Source organism: Schistocerca nitens, chromosome 1, assembly GCF_023898315.1.
Source record: "Schistocerca nitens isolate TAMUIC-IGC-003100 chromosome 1, iqSchNite1.1, whole genome shotgun sequence".
Classification (NCBI taxonomy): domain Eukaryota; kingdom Metazoa; phylum Arthropoda; class Insecta; order Orthoptera; family Acrididae; genus Schistocerca; species Schistocerca nitens.
Genome location: NC_064614.1, coordinates 1,164,408,733 through 1,164,432,192, shown reverse-complemented (window position 1 = coordinate 1,164,432,192; position 23,460 = coordinate 1,164,408,733). Strand labels below are relative to the sequence as shown.

General features: G+C 43.6%; 1 protein-coding gene across 1 annotated transcript in view; it reads right to left on the bottom strand.

Annotated features, from left to right (window-relative positions):
• Positions 1-1,451: 1,451 nt before the first annotated feature.
• LOC126238872 (dehydrogenase/reductase SDR family member 11-like) overlaps positions 1,452-23,460 on the bottom strand; it is a 105,427-nt gene continuing 83,418 nt past the window's right edge. The window contains exons 5-6 of the mRNA XM_049947818.1: positions 12,586-12,732; positions 1,452-1,669 (exon numbers count right to left, since the gene is read on the bottom strand). Coding sequence (XP_049803775.1) covers positions 1,628-1,669; positions 12,586-12,732 — 189 coding nt within the window. The 3' untranslated portion in view covers positions 1,452-1,627. The remainder of the gene's footprint in view (positions 1,670-12,585; positions 12,733-23,460) is intronic.

Below are 23,460 nucleotides of genomic sequence, written 5' to 3'. Positions count from 1 at the left end.
TTTTCGTTGCTGGCTTGCCGAAATTAGGTAGGTCTCTTCCCGGGGCAGGGATGTCGGGTAGCCAGTGGGCGTGTTCCCTCTGCAGGGATGGCTCCGACCGAGTGTTTCGCTTGCGGTCTTTCTCGGCCACTCTCATGTGCCTTTTTAGAAGCTGGTTAGTTTATTTCGGCATATCAGCCCCGGGTTCTTGTTTGAGTGGCGAGGGGGGGGGGAGGGGGGGAGGTTGAGCCGGGGGTGGTTCGTGTTCCCGCCATCATGTATTTTACACCCTGTTTTTAACGTACTTCAACCTCACTACGTTAATTTGAATTACTACTGTCACTGAGCTGCTGCTTTGCCTGATCGTGAGAGGCGTTAGTAGTGCATTTCGATATATCCCCTTTCGTAGTATCTTTGCTCGACTGCTATTATTCCCCAGTTGTCGTCTGTCGTAAGAGACTTTAGGTTAGTCTTAGAAAACAAAGAATTTTTCCTGTATCAAAGGATATGGGGAAATTTAAATCGCATCCCAAAGAAACCAGGTCTTAGTAATAAGTAAAGGCAAACAGATTTACTTTCCAATATCAAGATATTCGTATCAGTCTAGCACTGCCGCCAGAAGTTTTCTTCACAGTCAACGTAATTAAAGGATAATCATGAGCCTAAGAGCTTGTAGGAACTTGGAAAGACAACTGAAATGGTAACTACAAACCAAAGAGGTAATAAAACTATTACTTTTAGTGCAAAACATTGGAAGTTCATGGAGCGGCAGCCATTTGAAACAAAAGTGGTAAGTGGTACAAAGATACCCTAACGTAAAAAGTTACCCTGACTGACTGTAACCCTGGAATCTTCGGAGGAATTTCAACCAAACTATTTCATTACCTATAAAAAAGGATATTATTAGTATACACAAGCAGTCACCACATTATATATATATGTATGGGAGTTTTATCAGAACAATAACGTATTTCTTCATCCAAATAAACTAGCTCTAACAACGAAAGGAAAGAGTTTGTGTATCCATTGATGTATGACAGTACACCACCACACGGCATTAGTTTGACGCATATTTAACACTTAGTTTCTTGCCAAAAAGTAATTCAAGTCGACATAAATTTACACAAGCAGAAAAAGTAGGAAAATTGAACATCTTACAGAGTGCAAGACAAGTGTCATATTGCTTCTAGTTTATTACTCTTGACTTCTTCAATTATTGCTATTTGATGCTGTTAATACCTTTACACCTGCTTGGAGCGTAAACAATGCTAATTCAACAATAGATTAGTTTCATATCCAAACTTATTATCCTTCCACAGTTTCGTCCTTTTTTCGAATCTTGGTACTGTTCCAGTAACAATGACGAAGCCCGTCGAGTCGTCCACGGATCTCACAGTAGAAAGCTGTAAGTGACACGTCGCGCCTTCAGTAATTTACAAAGCATACAGTCACCAGTGGTAAGGAGTGATTCGTTGTAACGTCCTTGGCTCTCCGTCTTTTATTTCTTCTTCGAGTTACATATAACAGAGAATATTCTTTTCATATCTCGTCTAGACAAAAAACTAGTCTTACATGTTGCTTATAGAGGCTTAGTAACTTCTGCATATGACCATCTTCTGAAAAACCAGCCGAAGTGTGACATCGTGAGCTAAAACACAGATCCAGGAGGCCGTAATATGATGTCGTAAACCTGCAACACAAGAAAATGTGTAAAAAATTCAGCTCCTAAGTGACAAAGGCAATATAAACACTGTATTTTGGCAGAAAAAGAGTGGCACATCAAGTTGGTATCGCAATCGTATGAGTCCAGATTTGGTAGTTAAATAAGGCACAGGACGATTCCTGGCCCTGCAAGTGCTGTAGACTAGACGTTTTCGGTTGCTCCTCGTAAATCTAGATCCCGCCCACCAAACACCTTACCATTGTGACATTTCTAACTATATTTCATTACGAGTTGACGAGCATAATGGTACACTCGCTAGGCTGCGTCTGTTTTCACGTAGTGAGCGAGCATCGCCTAGTTACAATGCTGGATGCAGTGCTAACATAATCTGCATGCTGGAATTCGCAATGGGGATCCAACAACGTTACGAATAATATGAAAGATGGCAATGGTTAAAGGCAATAAACAAAAAGAAACCCTCAGAGAAAATTTACTTGGGTAAATGGAACGAAAAGATTAGATCAGGCCCGATTCCTGTACTGTAAGAACCGAACTACGAGTACTCCTAAAGAAAGTAGAGGAGCATAGAATGGGCAGTGGCCCCCGCTACTTACGACTACAATATCCTAATAGTAGTAAATGTTAAGGAATTCAGCTGCTGGGAAATGGTAACACAGTTATGTTCATGATTTTTCCAATTAGCAACAATGTGACAAACTGATAATTGGACGAGGAAATTACTGAAAGCGTTTCGATGTTGCGAAGAAACCTAAATCACTTAATAAAGTCTTTCTGTCAAGACTCTACACCAGTTAGGCTCCTGTCGGAGTAAGCTGATGAAATACAGTCCTTCTTAGCAATCCTTATACAATCGCTCACCAAATGAAAGCCCGTACCTAAAGACTGAAAAGTTGTACGGGTAACATCAATGTTCAAGAAAGGAAACAGCAGTAACCTCCTGAAATACAGACCCATATTTCTGACAATAATTAGCAATAGGAATCTGGAACGTATACTGTATTCGAATACTATGGAATAGCTTGAAGAAAACGATCTATTGACAAGTAAGAAGGCTGATTCAGAAAATATCGCTAGTGTGCAACACAAGTAATTCCTTATTTTCGTGAAGTCATGACTCCCGACGCGTTGCGGAAGTATCTTTTTATGTACATTCAGTCATCAAGTTTCTCATCCAGACGTAAAAAAGTTGTAGGCTAGCATCTACGTATGGGGAAACGACTGTTGTAAAAAGGAAAGAGTTATCTGAACTTGCATGGAAAGATGTAGTTGCTCATTTTTCCCATTTCCCACTCGAGACTGGAGCCGTCGAGAGATAGTCCGGAAGCGGTTCCATGAATTTCTGTCAATTGTAGAGCAGTCCTGTAGTTACAGAGATAATGTATGACTAAGCCCTTAATACCCATCGGTGCCACAAATTTTCTTTTCTTTTGCCATCGATCTTCTGCCTAGTTTGATGTGACCTTCAACAAATTCCTCTGCTGGTCCTACATTTTCATCTCAGAGCGGCAATGGGTGTACCCCAATCTCTGTTTTCCTCTACAGTTTTTACTCTCTACAGCTGTTCCAACTCGTACCATGGAAGTCTTACCCTGTTTCCTTACCAGATGTTCTGTCATTCTGTCCCTTCCTGTCAGTATCTTACATAAGTTCCTTTGCTCACCGATTCTGCAGAGAACCTTCTTATTTATTGTCTTATCGGTCCACGTAATTTTCAACACTGTTCTGTGTTCTGTAGCACCATACCTCAAAGACTTCGAATCTCATCTGTTGTGGTTTACCAACAGCCCATGTCTCACTACCAAATGCTGTGCTCCAAACGTACATTCTCATAAATTTCTTCCTCAAGTTGAGGCCTATGTTTGATACCAGCAGACTCCTCTTGGCCGGCATGCCTTTTTCCCCAGAGCTAGTCTGCTTTTTACGTCCTCCTTGCTTCGTCCGTCATAGGTTATTTTGCTGCCTACGTAGCAGAATTCCTTAATTTCCTCTACTTAGTGATCCCCAGTATTAACGTTACATTTCTCGCACTTCTCATTTCCGCTATTTATTATTACTTTCGACTTTCTTCGATGTACTCTCAATCCACATTCTGTACATATTATACAGTTCATTCAGTTCAACACACCCTGCAATCCTTCAGTTTCACTGAGGATAGCAATTTCATAGGGGAATCTTATCACTGATGTTTCACGCTGAATTTCAATCCCACTTTTTAACTTTTCTTTTTTTATCCTCATTGCTTCTTCGATGTATAGATTCAACAGTAAGAATGAAAGGCGCAGATAGATTCTTACACCTTTCTTAATCCGAGCTTTTCGTTCTTGGTCTTCCAATCCTATTGTTCTTTCTTGCGGCTCGTACATATTGTACTCCACCCGAGTTTTCCTACAGTTCATCCCCATTTTTCTCTGAATTTCGAACATCCTGCACCATTATACATTGACGAACGCTTTTTCGAGTTTGTAAAATCATATGAGCGTGTCTTGCTTTTTCTTGAGTGTTGTTTCCATCAACCGCATCGACAGAACTGCCTCTGTGATGCCTTTACCTTTCCTAAAGCCATACTGATAGTCGTCTAACACATCAATTTTCTTTTCATTCTCCTGCAAATTATTCTTGTCACCGACTTGGATGCATGGGCTGTTAAGCTGATTGTGTGTAGTTCTTGCACTTCTCAGTTCTTGCTATCTTCGGAATTCTGTGGATAATGTTATTCCGTAAGTCTGATGGTATGTCGCCAGTCTCATATATTCTACACACCAACGTGAGTAGTCGTTTTGTTACCACTTCCCCCAGTGACTTTAGAAACTCCGACGGAATGTTACCTATGCCTCCTACCTGATTTGATCTTAAGTCTTTCCAAGTTCTTTTAAATTCTGATTCTAATACTTGGTGCCCTATTTCTTCCCTGTTGACTGTTTCTTCCTCTCACATCATCAGACAAGTATTTCCCCTCGTAGAGGTCTTCAGTGTACACTTTCCACCTACCCGCTGCGTCCTATGCATTTAGGAATTACCTATGAACTCTAAATGTTACCACCCTTGCTTTTAATTTCACAGAACGTTATTTTGACTTCCCTATATGCTGAGTCTGTCCTCGTACCTACGGTTTTCTTTCCAGCTTCTGTTCTTGCCCTCTTTAGAGATGGCCATTCCGCTTCAGTTGTACTGCCTACTGTGTTATTCTTCATCGCAGTGCCTATACCCTTCAGAACTCCAAATGTTATCTCTTCATTTCTTAGTAATTTCGTTATCACACTTCCTTGCTTACTGATTTTGTCTGACTAATCTCTTAAGCTTCTGCCTAATCTTTATCATAATTAAATTGTGACCTGAGTCACTGTCTGCTCCTGGGTGCGCCTTACAATCGAATATCTGATTTCAGAATCTCTGCCTGACCATAACGTAATCTAACTTAGACGTTCCATTATCTCCCGGCCGTTTCCAAGTATACCTCCTCCTCTTGTGATACATTCGCTATTACTAACTGGTATTAACTGGAGAACTCGGTTAGTCGTTCTGCTCTCTCAGCTCCACTAGCAAGCCCTTATTCTCCCGGAATCCTACCCCTACAGCAGCATTCCAGCCCCCATGACTATTAGATTTTAATCTCCCTACATACCCGTTTAATATTCTCATATAATTTCTCTGTGTCTTCATCTTCGACTTGTGACGTTGACATGTATACCTGAACTATTGTTATCTGTGTTGGTTTGCTGTCGATTCTGATGAGAACAACCCTGTCATTGAGCTGTTCACAGTAACCCACTCTCTGCACTACCTTCCTATTCATAACGGATTGTACTTCCGTTATATTATTTTCCGCATGTGTTGTTGTTAGCTAATACTCGTCTGACGGGAAATCCTTGTCTTCCTTCCATTTCACTTCACTGATCCCCATTATATCTAGATTGAGCCTTAGCATTTCTCTTTTGAGAATTTCTAGCTTGCTTACCACGTTCACTCTTCTGATATTCCAAGCTTCGTCTCGTAGGACGCTATCCTTTCGTTGGTTATTCAGTCTTTTCCTCACGGTCACCTCCACCTTGGCATTCGCTCCCGGAGATCTTAATGGGTGACTATTTCGGAAACTTTTCCTACTGGAGAGATCATCGTCATACTTTCTCAATTGCAGGCCACATATGTTGTGGATACAAAGTGGTTTCCATTGAGAAGCTCCGTTTCAATTGTCCCCCTCTCCCGAAAGAGGATATTGTCACAAGAGGTCAATCAGATGCTTACAGAAGGCCGTCCTCGTCACTATACGTTTCTGGTCCCTAAGGGGCAAGGAAAGGGTTACAGGCCAGTAGTCGATTGCAGTGCAGTTAATGAAAAGTTGATTCTGGAATCTGTGTCGCTTCTCGACTTGCATAATTTTTCTGGGGCTTGTTAGTTCACGGTACTCGTTCTTAACCAAGAGTATTACCAGATACCGTTGACCGAGGATTCTAAGCATGTTACTGCATTTTGCATCGATTGGAATCGGAATGAGTTCAGTCGGGTTCCATTTGGCTTCTCTATTAGGGCCGCTGAGCTGCCTCGGTTTTTGGACCATGTTCTGGGCGACCTTAAGTTCAGCTGCGTCTATAGCTAGGCCTACCTTAATTATGATCTTGTGTATAGCCGTTCATTTGACAAACATTTATGTCATCTCGAAGCAGTGTTGTTACGGCTTTGAGCAGCCGGATTAATCTTTACGACATCTAAGGTTACACTAGCTAGGCGGCAAAGTTCTTTCTTGGGTGATCTCGTGTCGAGCGATCGGTTTAGAATTGATAAGGATTGTACCTCGCCCTTACGACGCTTTCTTCACCCCAAGGAATAAGAAAAGGGTAACTAGATTTATCGGCATGGACAGTTATTTTAGGAACCTCGTTCCTAATTTTGCTCAGCTCTCTGTCTCTCTTAATAATTTTCGTGAAAAGGGAAACTCTTTTGTTTGGGGGAGGGCCAACAAGCTGCTTTTGAGGCTATTAAAACTACCTTGATTAGTCCTGCAATCTTGATCACACCACACTTTGAGAAAGGCTTCGTTGTTCAGACTGACGCGTCTAAAGATGGCATCACAGGCGCGCTCTTGCAGGAATGTTTCGGGGAAAGGCGTCCCATCGCTTACTCCTCGAGTCTAACTGCCTCTGAGTTAAAGCATTCCGTTTGCCAGTGTGAGGCCTTTGCCGTTCTCTTCTCCCCCGAGACATTTAAATTTTATCTTGAGAACAGGGAGTTTGGTTTGGAGGGGGACAACCCAGTTAAGCTGGGCCTTAGCGCGACCTAGAAAGACCGGTAGGATCGTCAGATGGACGGTACTGATATCGTCATTCCGCTTCAGAGTTCGGCGGATTAAGGGATCTGCCGGCCGCGGTGGCCGTGCGGTTCTAGGCGCTTCAGTCCGGAACTGCTACGGTCGCAGGTTCGAATCCTGCCATGGGCATGGATGTTTGTGATGTCCTTAGGTTAGTTAGGCTTAAGTAGTTCTAAGTTCTAGGGGACTGATGACCTAAGATGTTAAGTCCCATAGTGATCAGAGCCATTTGAACCATTTTTGATTAAGGGGTCTGACAATCAGGTGGCCGACGCACTTAGTCATAAGCATAAAAAGTTCTCGGTTTACTTGCCGCGTCAAATTTGGATAAAATCCCGAGCTTTCGATGACTACCTCTGTCATCTTCGTCAGGGACAAAACTGACTGTCGTGGACCGGTGAGGCTTCCGCTTTTATAAGCAATGGACGGCTTATCATTGGCTGGATGAAAACAGCGCGTGCGGAGTTGGCGGCCTCTATGTCCATAGATTTTGTTTGCGCGCTTTATCCAGCGTTGCTTGCAGCGCCATCCATCGCAAGAGGCGGAGAACTGCGAGGAATGTCTGAAGTCGCCCTCTGTGCTCTTTATCAACTGCGCGCTTCCATGCATTGCTGAGTGTACAAGCGGAGTCTCTGTTGAAATTATTTTCACAAAGTCTAATTTCAAATGCTTTCCTGATGGCAAAGTTCCAATACTCGCAAGGAATTCTGTAACTTCCTGGTACTCTCAGGCCGGGTCGCAACATTTCCTTAAACCTCCTGGGTGGCCGGAAGACTGGTCTGATTCCCTGCCGGCTCCGGACTCTACAGGAAAAATGGTTCAAATGGCTCTGAGCACTATGGGACTCAACTGCTGAGGTCATAAGTCCCCTAGAACTTAGAACTACTTAAACCTAACTAACCTAAGGACATCACACACAGCCATGCCCGAGGCAGGATTCGAACCTGCGACCGTAGCGGTCTCGCGGTTCCAGACTGTAGCGCCTACAACCGCTCGGCCACTCCGATCGGCGACTCTGCCGATCTTGCTGGTCATTGCACCGCAGAATGGTAGCCGCGCGATGTGTTGGTCCTCTTCATCTGTTCGAACAGCGTCATTCCTAGGTTTCTTCGCCAGAGTAGATCTGATATCATGATCAGAGTATCCATTTTTTTTAATACCGTCGTCCGAAATAGGCCTTGCTCTGTGTACAAAGGTATTCAGCATAGCTCTCTTCTGAGCTTGGTGGTGAAAACTATATGGGTTTGCATGTAGATATAAATCTGTACGCGTCGGTTTTCTGTACACAGAATTTCCAAGACGTCCATCTGATTTTCGCTCCACCAGCACATCTAAGAACAGTAACTTTCCATCCATCTCCACCTCCACTGTAAATCTTATGTTGTGGTGTATAGCATTCAAATGATAAACAAACTGCTGCAGTGCCTCAGTGGCATGTGGCCAGATTAAAAATGTATCGTCAACATACCTGAAGAAACAGGATGGACATAAGGGAGGACTGTTCAACGCTCGTTCTTCGAAATCCTCCATGAAGAAGTTAGCTATGGCTGGTGACAGTAGCGAACCCATGGCTGTTCCGTCAAATGTCTGAGAAAGGCGCTCAGGGAGTAGGACGGTGCCACTCCTCGTCCGTGACTCCTCATTTGGTGTCTTGGCCGAGGTAACGGAGTTTTTCACCTACTTTAAGTCTAAACAAGGCCAAAATCTGCTTTTGGGACTCATAAGAGAATGCCTGTTTTCGGGGAACAGGTACTCGGTTATCTGTTGAAACAGGGCATAGTATGTTGGGAGGTCGAGAGATCCATTGATGTTAGAATTTGTTTGACTGTGGAGCTTGTTCCTTCCATTTTTTGTCACTTTCATGTTTCCTTGCTTGGGGGACATTTGGAGCTTGACAAGACCATCGTTAAGGTGCGGCGACATGTAGATGGCAGTCATTATATAAGAATATCCTCCGACTAGTGGGGGAGTGCGAGCTGTGTAAGATGGGAAAACGCAAACGCAACTCACGCAAGGAACTTTTGCAGTCCAATCAAGAGCAACAACCTGTGGATAAACTGTTTATTGATTACGCGGGGCCTCTTCCTCAGTGGAAATCGTTATGCACTGGTTGTAGTAGGTGCCTTTTTTTCCGTTTTGTTCGGCTTGTCCCGTTTCGTTTGGTTTGTCGCTAGTAGTGGGGTTACTGTTCACGTTATGATCCACCATCTAAGAGATCTTTCCCATACTCGGGCCGCAAAACTACCTGGTGAGTGACAAGGCAGCGACCTCTGTGTCGAAGGTTTTAAACGTTTTTGCTTTGGTTACGCCATCAAGCATTTCACTACTACCCCCTATTACCCTCAGCCATTTTTCGCCGAAAGGGTGAACAGAAACCTCAAGGCCACTCTCCTCAACTAGCATGCCAGGTCTCTGACCAAGTGGGACGGCTCTCTCCCTTGGATTAATTCCGCTTTAAATTCTTAGCACGAAGCGCTGAAGGCAACCGCCGTCACCTTAATGTTTGCCTACCCCCTGTATTTCCCTCTAGGCAACTTGTGGATGTTGTGCTCTTTTTATCTTTTGCCTCAGAATGTAGCTTCCGAGAGCATAAACGGAATTAAAATAAGGCTAGGCGAAATATAGAACTTGCTCACCGCTGCCAAAGGGAGGCAGCCGTTTCATGCTAAAGCTGGGGACAGAGTTTTTGTCCCTAACTTCAGAGCCGGTTGCGACAGGGATGCGGGTATATCTAGGAAGCACACTCAGCATTTTGTGTGGCCTTGTCGAATTCTTAGGATCCTGAGTTCACTTAACGTTTTGATCTACAGTCTTGCCACAGGTAAAACCTTGAGGGTGCACGTCAGCCAGATCAAGGAAGCGAGGTAGGGCTCCTTGTCCTCCCTTACGCGCCATGTTATTGGAATAAAAAGGGGGAGAGGTTTCTGGGTTTAGTTGAGAGTGTCGGATCGTATCGATTAAGGTTTCAACATCCAATCTCTGGTTCATTTTCCCTCTGGTCGCGGGGCGGCGCACTTGCGCTGCCTCTTCCAGTTTAAAAGATTTGCGAGGCAAGGGAGTGCGGAACGGACAGTTACCAGGAGCGAGGAGGATGGAAGTCGGCTGGAGAAAACGTGTGTTGTCACGCGACGGTGGTCTCTGTCTTGACCGATTCGCTCTGAGGGAACCGTAGAAGTGGGAACGATTTTGAATATCATTAGCTGATTCCGGAGCGCTGAAAGGGCACCTCTTTAGTGTTGTCGAGCCGTGTTGTGTGATCAAGTTTGGCGACGTTAGCAGTCTCTGTTGTTACTGCCCTGTCGTATGTGTTTCTTCCCTGATTTGTGAATTTTGGTTTTCATGGGAACTTGATTCCGCTGATAGTGTGGTCTCTCTCGCTTATAGAAACTGTTTGAGCCTGTCCACCTCGGTGTTCGCTGAGCGCCCTGTGTTGTTTTTCTGAAAAGTAACTTAGTTGTGATCCCCGGGTGTGTCGATTGTGATGAGAGTTTTTTACTGTTTGCTTTTAAGATACCTCCGGTAGCGGATTTATTTTCGCCATGGCGAACGTTTACCATTCATAGTGCTTCTCCTTGCCAAATGATCCTTAACATTATCACTCCGCCGGCCGAAGTGGCCGTGCGGTTAAAGGCGCTGCAGTCTGGAACCGCAAGACCACTACGGTCGCAGGTTCGACTCCTGCCTCGGGCATGGATGTTTGTGATGTCCTTAGGTTACTTAGGTTTAACTAGTTCTAAGTTCTAGGGGACTAATGACCTCAGCAGTTGAGTCCCATAGTGCTCAGAGCCATTTGAACCATTATCACTCCTACCGTCTGTGCAAGCGGGGGAATGTGACGGTGGTCGCGGATGCTACTGGTGCTGTCATGAACATAAATGATTGACGTGGTTTTTAAATTATGTTTTAGATTCTGATCTGGCCAGATCTCTTAGTGTACTGGGCGCGCTACCGGAAGGTTGTGAAATTTTCTATGTTGGCTCCATTGCTTGCTGTAAGGCGAGATTTCTTACCTGGTTCTTGGCGGTTGATTGGATATGCTGGCCATCTTGTACTAGTATCTGACCGTAATATTATTAATGGACCAGAATTTCAACCCACTAGGGAAGGACGAAATTTTTATTTAAGATCTACTTAAACTATTTTTGTAGCCTGGTTATATTGATATACTTATCGTTGGCCCTCGTCAGTATTTAAATTGTACTGTTGCAGAAATTCTTAATTTATTCTGTTAATTGCCGTTAGCCAGATGTTGTTCTAAATTATTGTGGATTGCTTGTTCAGGCAGTTATTTGCTGAAAGTGTGTTTTCGTAATAATTGACCTGTTAGTGTTTCTAGCCATCTTCTTGACGCATAAAGGTTACTTTAGGAGCGCCACGCTGTTGCATGATGGTTCAGCTGCTGTTGCTGCAGTCTATGAATACAACTGGCCCTGCGTAACAAGGGTGAGCTCACGGGCCGGCATTTAGCATTCGCTCTTGCCGTTACCTTTTGTGAAGCATTTGGCATTCGCTCTTGCCGTTACCTTTTGTAAAGCTGCTCTACGGCACGGCGACTGCTACTTAAGTCAAGTCTTGTCTTCACTGGTTTGCGTGTGCCTAAATCTATTCGAGAGTTCGCGTATTTTTTGTCTTTGGGCTTGAATCCCTTGTGGTGACGTTTCCTCTCTGTATCAAGCTTTTCTATGTCAGCCGGACCGTTTGCTGACCCTTGTATTTGCTTACATTTCTCAGCTCTCACAAAGGACCGTGTTAAATCTCGGGTCTGTAATTTAAAACCATTGTGTTAGCTTGGGATATCTAAGAAGTCATATTTGTTCAAACATATTGCTATTGTTTTTAAATTGGTTAAGCCATTGTGCTCCTTTGAATTTAAAGCATTGCGCTGTTGATTTAAGAACTACTGATTTCTGAAAGATTATTCAATTGTGTTTTACTACGGTTGGTCTTCTTAAATGTTTAATAAATGTGAAACTTTTGGCAAATAATGAATGATTTCATAATCTGAGGCCTAGTCCTTCCATGAATTTCTGTCAACCTGGCTGGCTTGAGTTCAAAAATGTTTTGAAAAGTTGCGACACAGGAGAATGCTGAAGATTTACTCGGTAGATCGGATTACAAACGAGAAAGTACTGCAACTTTTCAGTGAAAAAAAGAATTTTATGGCACAATTTGATTATAAGGAAGAGGTCAGTTGGTATGCTTCCTGAGGCACCAAGGGATCGTCAGGAGCTATCCTAAGACGAAGAGGGCTGAAAAACGCTGAAAAAAACAACAACTACTACAAATTTTTATTAAAAATGAAATTCCTCCAGCTGTACTTAAGATTTTATATTTACTTCGCTACTAGTTTCGACGTTGCGTCAACGCCATTTTCAGGCCCGTACACTCTGATTAAATCACTTGATCGTAGCTCAGTCTAGAAGTCCGCGGTGAGACCAACACGTGCTACTAGTTACTGCCCGCCATCCATGTGGAGCACGTGTTAGTCTCACCGCGGACTCCTAGACTGAGCCACACACAATTTAATTTTTAATAAAAATTATCCCATTTGTGTCCCACCTTCATGCAGTTTAAATATGAATGTACGAAGACTACTACAACTCGTTGGTTGCTAACTCACCTGAACGCGTGGGTGCTGGGACAGCATGTACACCACGGCCGCTGCCACGTCCTCTGGTTGCATGTGCGCCATCGCCATGGCTACTTCTTTCGAAAATTTCGTCTGATAGTCCCAAATTTCCGTCATTACTGCTCCCGGAGATATTTGCTGAAAAACACAAGCATTTCCAGAGGGCCTTAAATGCTATAGTATGAGGCACGTCCAATGATTCCCCGCGCTTTTAATCTGTTGCACAGGGAACCTTATATATTCACAAATAATTACAGCCACCCGCTGCTTGGTTGTCACCCGCTCTCGAACTGATGACAGCGTAGAGGTCAACATTAAGAATGTTAAACATCCCAAGACCACTTTTCATGCAGGAGAAGACGCCTTTGGGAGAAACGGTATCAAGTATGGAAATCCATTAAATGGTGATACTGAACAAATAAAGTTGTTACCATCACCCCAAAAAATGAAGTTACGTAATTAACTTTTGGTTCCTTTTGTTTTTAGATACGTTTTTCTGGTTCTGTCGCACAGTGAAATCCCCGGCTCCAATGAAATCCCTGGATCTGTAAAGCCAGTCTCCAAGCTGAACAGCGAACAGGCGTACACCGACTCTGTCTGCCCTGTGACGTCACAAGGAGCAGCCTCAGTCTGTTTCACAAAGTTGTAACGATACTTCTGCACCCCCCTATCAAATCAGTGGCGACGCTGTGTGCAGTCACACAAGTGCAATGTTCATTTCCCACTAAATTCCACTTCATACACATGAGTCGCTCGTGTCGTGACCGACCCATCATACCACCGAGGTAAGTGAAAGTACTGCTCTGGGAATATAAAGGGCGGTGTTCACACTCGCCCATGGCACCCTGAGATACCTTGGCCTCACCCTCGACCGTCACCTCACCTGGACCCCTCACCTCCAGACCATCCAGCAGAAAGCCCATTCCCACTTGCACCTCCTGAAACTCCAGTCTGGCTGGACATGGGGATTGCATCCTTCCACCATCCTCCACACCTACAAATCCCTCATCCGCCCTATCCTCTGTTATGCCAGCGTTTCCTGAATCTCCACACTCACCCGCTTTTACACAGCTCCGCCTTGCCTTCCGTATCCGACCCCCACACGGGTCCTGTATGAACTGATCCCCTTCCCACACCTCCTCCTGTTCCTCCAACATCTCCGCATCCTTTACATTGTCCACAGGCTTGATCACCCCGACCCCTCTGGTTTCATCCTTCCTCTTCACCCCCCCCCCCCACCCGTTGCGGTGCCTCTATCGCTGTATCCCTCCCTCTCTCCACCTCCACACCCTCCATCAGGGCAATTTCCAGCGCCTCCCCCTCCTGGATGACTGGATGATGAACTTCGCCTTGACATATACCCTTCCTTCCAACTATAACCTGGCCTTGTTCCCCCCCTCGCCAGGGCCCCCTTTTTCCTCTCCCCTCCTTCTCCTAGAGCAGATTTGCCTCCTTCCCTCCTGAGACCCTGCACCCCATCCTTGCCTTGTTCCCTCCCACATACCTCCCTACCTGACCCTCTTCGGCACGCCCCATCTACCCACTCTTTTCCCCTCCCTCCCTTCTTCCATTCTCCCTCATCTCCTTGCGCCTGGCAGATCCTTCGTTTTGATCATCGTCAGTGTGCCACATCAGTGCTGTGTTTCATGCTGTTTCTCCTGTGCATTGAAAGGTGTGATTTTAATTCTGTGCTGGCCTTGTACCTAGTGTTACTGTCAGTTTATGTTATGTGCTATGCCATTCGTCGATACGTTTGTGCTCCGGTCATACTGTGCCTTGTGTTCTTTAATTGTCCCAGTGTATGGTTTTTTGTGTGCGTTAGCTTTTTATGGTTTTTTTATCTCCATTTTACAGTCGCCCCTATTTTGTCTATTGTCTTCCATGATGTTCCCCCTCTTTTTATATCTATGTTCACCATGTATTCTCCTTTGTTATTTTAAAATGTCTTCAATTGTTTGTTCTACATCTGTCCGCTGAACTGCAATGCATATGGGAATTGAAATACAATAAAGGAAAAAAGAAAAACTCGCCCGTGGCGTGACCTTAACAGTGCAGACGGTGGTCCCCGTCGATGCTTTACCATGGTCGTCATATTTCTTGTAGCCGATATTTTCTCACTTCATGGCCACTGCACGATCAGGTTGTTATTTCGTAGTACTGTAGTTTATCATCAGAAAGAAGAATGACGAAAAAGTTATTGAATTTGTGTGCCACTATCATGTTTTGTATGATATCTCCAATCCCAAATACATGGACAAACAGCTCAACAATGCACTCTGGAAAAAATAGAATCAGAAATAAAAACAGCTAAGTACTTACGCGTCGCCTGCCGCTGTGGCCGAGCGGTTCTAGGCGCTTCAGTCCAGCACCACGCTGCTGCTACAGTCGCAGGTTCGAATCCTGCCTCGGGCATGGATGTGTGTGATGTCCTTAGGTTAGTTAGGTTTAAGTAGTTCTAAGTTCTAGGGAACTGATGGCCTCAGATGTTAAGTTCTATAGTGCTCAGAGCCATTTGAACCATTTTGAACTTACGCGTCTATTTCTGATTTTACTTGAATAAATACAACCGGTTAGGTAAAATTTTATTCGTTCAGACTGTTTGCTATAGTTGTAACATCTTCTTTCCATATGCCCTGACATCAGTTGTCACTCTCTACAAGACGCAAGTTATGGAGACAGTCTTTGTGTAATTAAAGAATTGTGTTCCAGTGTTCTAAGGAGCCTGAGCAGAAAATTGTTTCTCATCCAAAGCTACTACGAAGTTAGGAAAAATACCACCCTTACCGATCTTCTACTACATTTGTTGTATCGGACTGGGCATCAATCTGTCCACCGTATGTCTGTTATAACCTTGCAGGTGTCTCGTATAATCTTCTGAACCGTACTATGCCCCACACAATACGTAAAGGAAACCGTGTTTAGCGCATCTCCAGTGGCCAAATATGTGAAACGGATAGACGGTAGGGTCATAACGAACGAAGATTTCGTAGGTAGTATTAGAGGTAATGAATCAGTATCACGCGAAACAGAAGAAAACACCCAACACTATACAACAGAAGCGAATAATGATGAATGTTCATTTCATTTATTTACTTAACAATAAACTATCAAAGTGCTTCTTTTATACAGGGTGAAGAAAAAATGCCACACTTTGCACTCGGCACGCGGTTCAAGACGAAAGTGTATCTAGCAAAACCTAGTCTCATCAGTAGGTTTAATAGAAATGCCGTAACTGTTTGCAGCGTGGCCAATAAGAAGTAGCAATGAACTCTGCACTGTACCGCATGTGTCCCATTAGCTCAGTGACACGCTGCAGTGCCGTGGGAAAAGGATATGCGGATCACCGACGTTCGAGTCACGCCTGCCATACAATTTTTTTCATTTAAAGTATGCAATTACATCCAATTTACTCCTCTACTTTACGGTATCTTGTGTATTTCTTTCCATTACTGTTACCTTTATTTAAAAATTAAGATATAACATGGATTTCTTACAGATTTAAGTGACCACCCAAGACACAAATACAGCCAACAGAAAATAAATGTCGACACAGTAAAATCGCCTGTATCCAATGAGGTACAACAAACACAAAAGATAGGCTACACTACGTTGCACATTATGCTACGCACAAAAATTCCATTCTATATGTTGGATGTCCAGGTTTGTCTTCACACAGTCGGTACGACCACGTATGAGAAACGTTCACTTTAAAGAAGATGTTCAAAGAGACCACGTTGCATTTGCAAACACTTCACCCCTCGGTGAAACATGCTTTGCTGGGCCCTACGCATAACACCTGCATCCACCATTGCCCAAGCGTCATGTACGCGAGCTTTTAGGTCGCGACATCGATACCTGGGGTACCATAAACTTGATTCCTTAAGTGTCCCGAACAGTAAAAATCTAGTGGATTAAGGTCCGGGAGGGCAGAATATTGGACCTCCACGACCAATCCATTTTCTTGGAAACGCTTCATCTAAATAGTTGCACAAGTTCGTTCCAAAATGTGGAGTCGTACCATCATGCTAAAAGCATAGCTGTCGCCGAACGCCATGTGGAACGTTTTCTAATGGATCAGGCGAAGTATTGGAAAGAGAAGTAAGCTACAGAGGCGCACTGAAGTTATTTGGCAAAAACCACGTTCACGGACGACGAGTGTGTTGTATTCCGACCAATAATGGTGGTTGTGAAGGTTGAAAATACTAACGTTATTTATAAAAATTTCTTTGTCATCCACTTGGTACAAAAGCCATTCACAATACTGTACTCCTGGAATGAGGTCTTCCAGATGCTGGTGCTGAGTTAACGTTAACGATGGTGATGCAGTTCTTCACAGTGTAACACTTCAACAACAAGTCTATGAGATATCTGGAACTGCCTGGCAATATCACAGGTTAAGAAATATCACAGGTACTTCACCAAGGTGACAAGTGAATGGTTTCAAGAATAGTGCCCTCTGTTTGTGGAGTGCATCAAGTCATTGGACGACCTTTGGCCATTAATTGTGGACGAAGATTACCGGCTTCCCGAAAGCGTTGCTTCAGACGATGAAAACTTCCTCATCGGAGTGGCCCCTTTCAAGGTACCATGCAGCATACGCACGACCAGCAGTAGCTTGGTTATCGGATACATCCAGCACCAGAAACATATCGGCGTATTCATCTTTGTATACTCCGTCGGGGAGCCGGCCTACATGAAGTTAAGAGGACCAGTTACGGTGGTACGCTGCGCGGTTAGTAGACATATCCATGCAGTCTAATAGATCCCATGTCTTGTGGTAGGCTATTGTCAGCTGCCAAAATGATGTCTTGCTTATAACCGGCGAGAAACAGGGAATGGACTTCTACGAAATGAAAAAGGAACCTGACAATGATTCGAGCGGTTGCTCCATGGTGGATGAGGGTTTGATACTCCAGCAGCTCACTCAGTGGGCTACGACGACTGGTACTGTAGTGGGAGATGATGCACATTCTTCTGTACATTCCGATGTGCTGCCGATGTGAGTTGCCAGCTTCTCGTTTTCATACACGGGTTTTCAAAACGCACCCGATCTGATTTTGCTACATAAAATTTTGTTTGAATCTGGATGAGGACTCGCATACGACAAGTGCGGCAATCTGTATACCAACCAACAACAAGCAAACGGCGAGCCGTTCTCTTGACGTGATTACTGTCCTCCAGGTGGCCTTTCATTTTATAAGAAGAACCTCCAACTGATCGACAGTAAATTGAATGAATTTTTCTGACATTCTCAAATATGCACAAAAATTTGCTCCATCGTACTTAAGTTCACTGCACAGAGTGCCAAATTCCCCTTCTGTTTCTCTGTTCTCCTCATCTGATGAACCCAATTCCGTTTTTCCACTTATTTTTCCTCTTCTTCATCCCAAATCACAGCCATCAGCATGAGATCGTCGTCCGAGAACTTTGCCATCCTGGCCGTCATGCCACCCGCCGGAAGAGACACTGACCACTGTGAACAGGCGTCAGTGCGGAATCACGGCCGGTGGAACCACGGATCGGTCACAGCAGCGTCGCACCACTGATGTACCTGTATGTGAAGCATCCTTTACGCATACGACAGCATGCGCCAACTAACGGATTCTTTTATAGAGGATGTTTCCTCCTGGGCACATACCTCGGATTCTGTTGAGTGATAGAAAAGTAAATTCAAGCGTTATGTATATGCCCTTGGGCCAGGCACCGCTTGTATACCCAACAGAAGCGTCATCTTAGAGCCACTGTCGTACAGTACAGAGTCAAAGTACAAATATTGCTCATTTCTTCCTGCTTAGACTAATGGAATAACTCGGTTGGTTCTTTTTGCATTTGACGTGGTCCACGGAAGGCTTGATGGGACTTATGGAGGCACCATTAGTTAATAGGCGTTTCCTCGCAGAACCCAGCAAAAATGGTTTTTTACTATATTTTCACCGTCAGCAGCGGACCAAAACCCCAGGCGAGGATCCTAAGACATTATACGCAGAAAACGGAAAAATTTCTTACAATATATTCGTAACATTCGCATCTCGAACCACTTTGATAATTTTCTTGATACCCTTATCCGATTATAAGTTACAGAGATTCGGAATTATCCTATTTGTACACATAAAATGCGCACTTACAAGGCCGGAGTGAGGCGCATACGTAGTTTCTAAAGTGACGTGCCACGGAGAAATACGCTGTAAAGTGTCTCTGCTATCATCTGGAGATTCTACGTTGTGTACTGAGTACATGAAAAATTCTTTTGATTGTATAAAATTTGTAAGTATAAAAATAATTTTGCATTATCTCAGTTACACGTAAGTGAATTCTCTACTTTTTTCTGAACAATACATTTATTTTCAAATGAGTTACATCCCTCTATCTTTTCCAGCAGGAAAATGGATCTATCGGAGCACAAAAAATGCGAATATGTTTCTCTTTTATAATTGCGTAGGCTTCCGCGGTCAGAGTCAGTCGACATAAAAGTTTTCTGGGTATGGTATCGCGTCATATTGTATAAAACCACTGCTGGAAGGAAGAAAAAAAAAACCAACGTTTCGGCCTTCTTCTGGTCAGCAGTAGACCCAGAAGATGGTCGCTACAACCGGGGCGACAATATGATGCGATACCAGACCCAGAAAACATTTATGTCCATGTTCCTCTTTATTTAAAAGGCTCTGACGGAAAAGTGAGGTACCAGTTCCCTCATTCTACCTCCCTCAGCAATTTTCAAAAGAATTTAGGCTTGCGATAGTACTCGTGCTTTTGTACGTTGAGTGAGAAGAAGCTTACAGTAAGATATTCAAAAGAGTCCGCTACGGTCTCGGGTTCGAATCCTGCCTCAGGCATGGATGTGTGTGATGTCCTTAGGTTAGTTAGGTTTAAGTAGTTCTAAGTTCTAGGGGACTGATGACCACAGATGTTAAGTCCCATAGTGCTCAGAGTCATTTGAGCCATCAAAAGAGTCGTCCTGTCTACGTACATACACTATGTGATCAAAAGTATCCGAACACCCCCAAAAACATACGTTTCTCGTATTAGGTTCATTGTGTTACCACTTACTGCGACCTCAGTAGATATTAGAAATCGTGAGAGAACAGAATGGGGCGGTCCACGGAACTCACGATCTTCGAATATGGTCAGGTGACTGGGTGTCACTTGTGTCATACGTCTGTACGCGAGATTTCCACACTTCTAAACATCTCTGGATCCACTGTTTCCGATGTGATAGTGGAGTGGAAACGTGAAGTGACACCTACAGCACAAAAGCGTACAGGCCGACCTCGTCTGTTGACTGACAGAGACCACCGACATTTGAAGAGTTTCGTAATAGGTAATAGGCAGACATCTGTCCAGATCATCACACAGGAATTCCAAATTGCATCAGGATCCACTGCAAGTACTATGACAGTTAGGCGGGAGGTGAGAAAACTCGGATTTCATGGTCGAGCGGCTGCTCATGTGCCACACATCACACTGGTAAATGCCAAACGACGCCTCGCTTGGTGTAAGGAGTGTAAACATTGGACGATTGAACAATGAAAAAACGTTGTGTGGAGTGACGAATTACGGTACACAATATGGCGATCCGATTGTAGGGTGTGGGTATGGCGAATCCCCGGTGAACGTCATCTGCCAGCGTGTGTAGTGCCAACAGTAAAATTGGAGGCGGTGGTGTTATGGTGTGATCGTGTTTTTCATGGAGGGGGCTTGTACCCCTTGTTGTTTTACGTTGCACTATCACAGTACAGGCCTACACTGATGTTTTAAGCAACTTCTTGCTTCCCACTGTTGAAGAGCAATTCGGAGATGGTGATTGCATCTTTCAACACGATCACCTCTTCATAATTCAGGGCCTGTGGCGAAGTGGTTACATGACAATAACATCCCTGTAATGGATTGGCCTGCACAGAGTCCGGACCTGAATCCTATAAAACACCTTTGGGAAGTTTTGGAACGCCGACTTCGTACCAGGCCTCAGCGACCGACATCGATTCCTCTCCTCGGTGCAGCATTCCGTGAAGAATGGGCTGCCATTCCCCAAGAAACCTTCCAGAACCTGACTGAACGTATACCTGCGAGAGTGGAAGCTGTAATCAAGGCTAAGGGTGGGCCAACACCATATTAAAATCCAGTATTACCGATGGAGGGCGTCTCGAACCTGTAAGTCACTTTCAGCCAGGTGTCCGGATACTTTTGATCACAAAGCGTATTCATATTGCAATAGAGTATTAAGAGCATTGCACTCCACATGACTAATATTTCTGGAACCACATGGCTAGAACATTAGAGCATATTAAAGTGCAGAACTATGTAGCCTTTGGAGTGCTTGTGTTTGATTGATGTACCATTATTCAACCGTATATTGGCAAATACCATAAATACCATTTCCTGTGATTAGCAAAACTCAAGAGAGCCTTATTTAGGCACAATAAACAAAATTCCTGAGACGAGTTAAGGATTGCACAATAGAAGACGGAAAATTAGAGAACTAAATTTTTAGACGAAATAATAAAATTCTGTAGTGTAGGAGAAAATTGAACGAAATCTTAGGAAGCATGGAGAGTTACACATTCCACTTAAAGTCTAGAAATTATATATGCAAAGGAAGAAGAGATAAAGACCCCAGCAATGAAGGTGACCATGAGAACGACCTTCCCCTAACAACTGAAGAGGAGGGGGAGAAAAAGAAGAAGGCGAAGAAGAAGAAGGAGGAAACGACGACAGTGGTAATGAGAAATAAAAGTAATAAATACTGGGAAATAGTAGAAAGTGTTTGTCATAGAAAGAGCAAGAGAAACAATGTCAGAGAGAGAGAGAAGGTGAGATAAAGATAGTGACACAGTGGCAGTGGAACATAGTTGACAAGGACAGAACAGTGCTAGGAATGAAGAGGGGAGGAATAAAGAAAGAGAAAGTGGAAGTGTGTGAGAGCCACTGATAATGAGAGACATAGTATATGACAATGACAGTGATGGAGAGAGAGATAGTGACAGTAAGAAGATATAGCAGAAATGGGAAGAAATGGATGAGATGTTAGCAGTAAGAGAGAGCAAAATAGTGACAGAGACAGTGAGTGGAGATTGTAGTAGTAGGACAGAACGAAGGGGACGGTTGGTGTGATATAGAATGACAGACGCGAAGAGATAGTGACAATGATTTGGGTTGAATGATTGAGTGAGGTAGGGCAACTGAAATGGGTAAGAGAAAACTTACAGCGATGGACTAGTGGGTTTTGAGTGGGTAACAGTTGCGGGAGCTCGTGATAGTTTGCGGTGAGTTGCATGTTAAAAAAAAACGCGAATTTGTTCGCATGTCAAAATTTGTGGGGAAATTTTTTAAGTCGCTGAGGAAGGTAGAATGAGGCAGCTGGTACACCACTTTTCAGTCAGTCTTATAAATAAACAGAAACATATTCGCGCATTTTGTGCTCCTCTGGTGTGTTGTTTTGTGTTTTTTCTTGTTTTATTCCTTAAATCTTTGTTTACCAATTTTCTGATCAGCATTTGGTAAACTATGTGCTAAAGTGTTCCTTGAGCAAGTAGTATTGGCTTGCATTGTCTCAAGAAACATGATAAATAAGTAAATAAAAGAAAAAAGATACCTCTTCCCTTAATTTCCAAACCTCAAAGAAGTTGTCTTGGGTTCTGAGGGCGGGAGTCGACGTTCTGTTGTAAGAAATACTATAGGAGGTAGGGGGCGGGTGTTCATCTGTCCTGCTTAGAAGGCTCTGCCTTAAAACACTTGTCTGTGAAAGGCAAAGGTCCCATGTTTGAGTCCTGGTTTGGCATACCGTTTTAGGCTGCCAGGAAGTTTCATATCAGGGCAAAGTGAAAACTGATTCTGTGTAAATCATCTCAATTAGAATTGTAACAGGACATCATAAGCTATACTGTAAGTTCGAAGAATTACACTTTTTGCAGAAAAGATGTACGTGTAATAAAACAGAATATATAAGAACTTTGGATTACAATGATAATCACAACAAAATAAATAAACACAGAAAAAGTGGAGAAATAGTCTGGGACAAGTAGTGTGCGAAGAGCTGGACAACAGTGGGCCTTAAATAAAATTTAGGATTAGGGAGATGTATAAAATTTATCGCAGTCAAGACAAAAAACTTTATGTACACGTTTGTTGTTGTTGTAGTCTTCAGTCCTGAGACTGGTTTGAAGCAGCTCTCCATGCTACTCTATCCTGTGTAAGCTTCTTCATCTCCCAGTACCTACTGCAGCCTACATGCTTCTGAATCTGCTTAGTTTATTCATCTCTTGGTCTCCCTCTACGATTTTTACCCTCCGTGCTGCCCTCCAATACTAAATTAGTGATCCCTCGATGTCTCAGAACATGTCCTACCAACCGATCCCTTCTTCTAGTCAAGTTGTGCCACATGCTCCTCTTCTCCCCAATTCTATTCAATACCTCCTCATTAGTTATGTGATCTAATCTCCAGCATTCTTCTATAGCACCACATTTCGAAAGCTTCTATTCTCTTTCTGTCCAAACTATTTATCGTCCACGTTTCACTTCCATACATGGCTACACTCCATACAAATACTTTCAGAAACGACTTCCTGACACTTAAATCAATACTCGATATTAACAAATTTCTCTTCTTCAGAAACGCTTTCCTTGCCATTGCCAGTCTACATTTTATATCCTCTCTACTTCGACCATCGTCAGTTATTTTGCTCCCCAAATAGCAAAACTCCTTTACTACTTCAAGCGTCTCATTTCCTAATCTAATTCCCTCAGCATCACCCGACTTAATTGGACTACATTCCATTATCCTCGTTTTGCTTTTGTTGATGTTCATCTTGTACCCTCCTTTCAAGACACTGTCCATTCCGTTTAGCTGCTCTTCCAAGTCCTTTGCTGTCT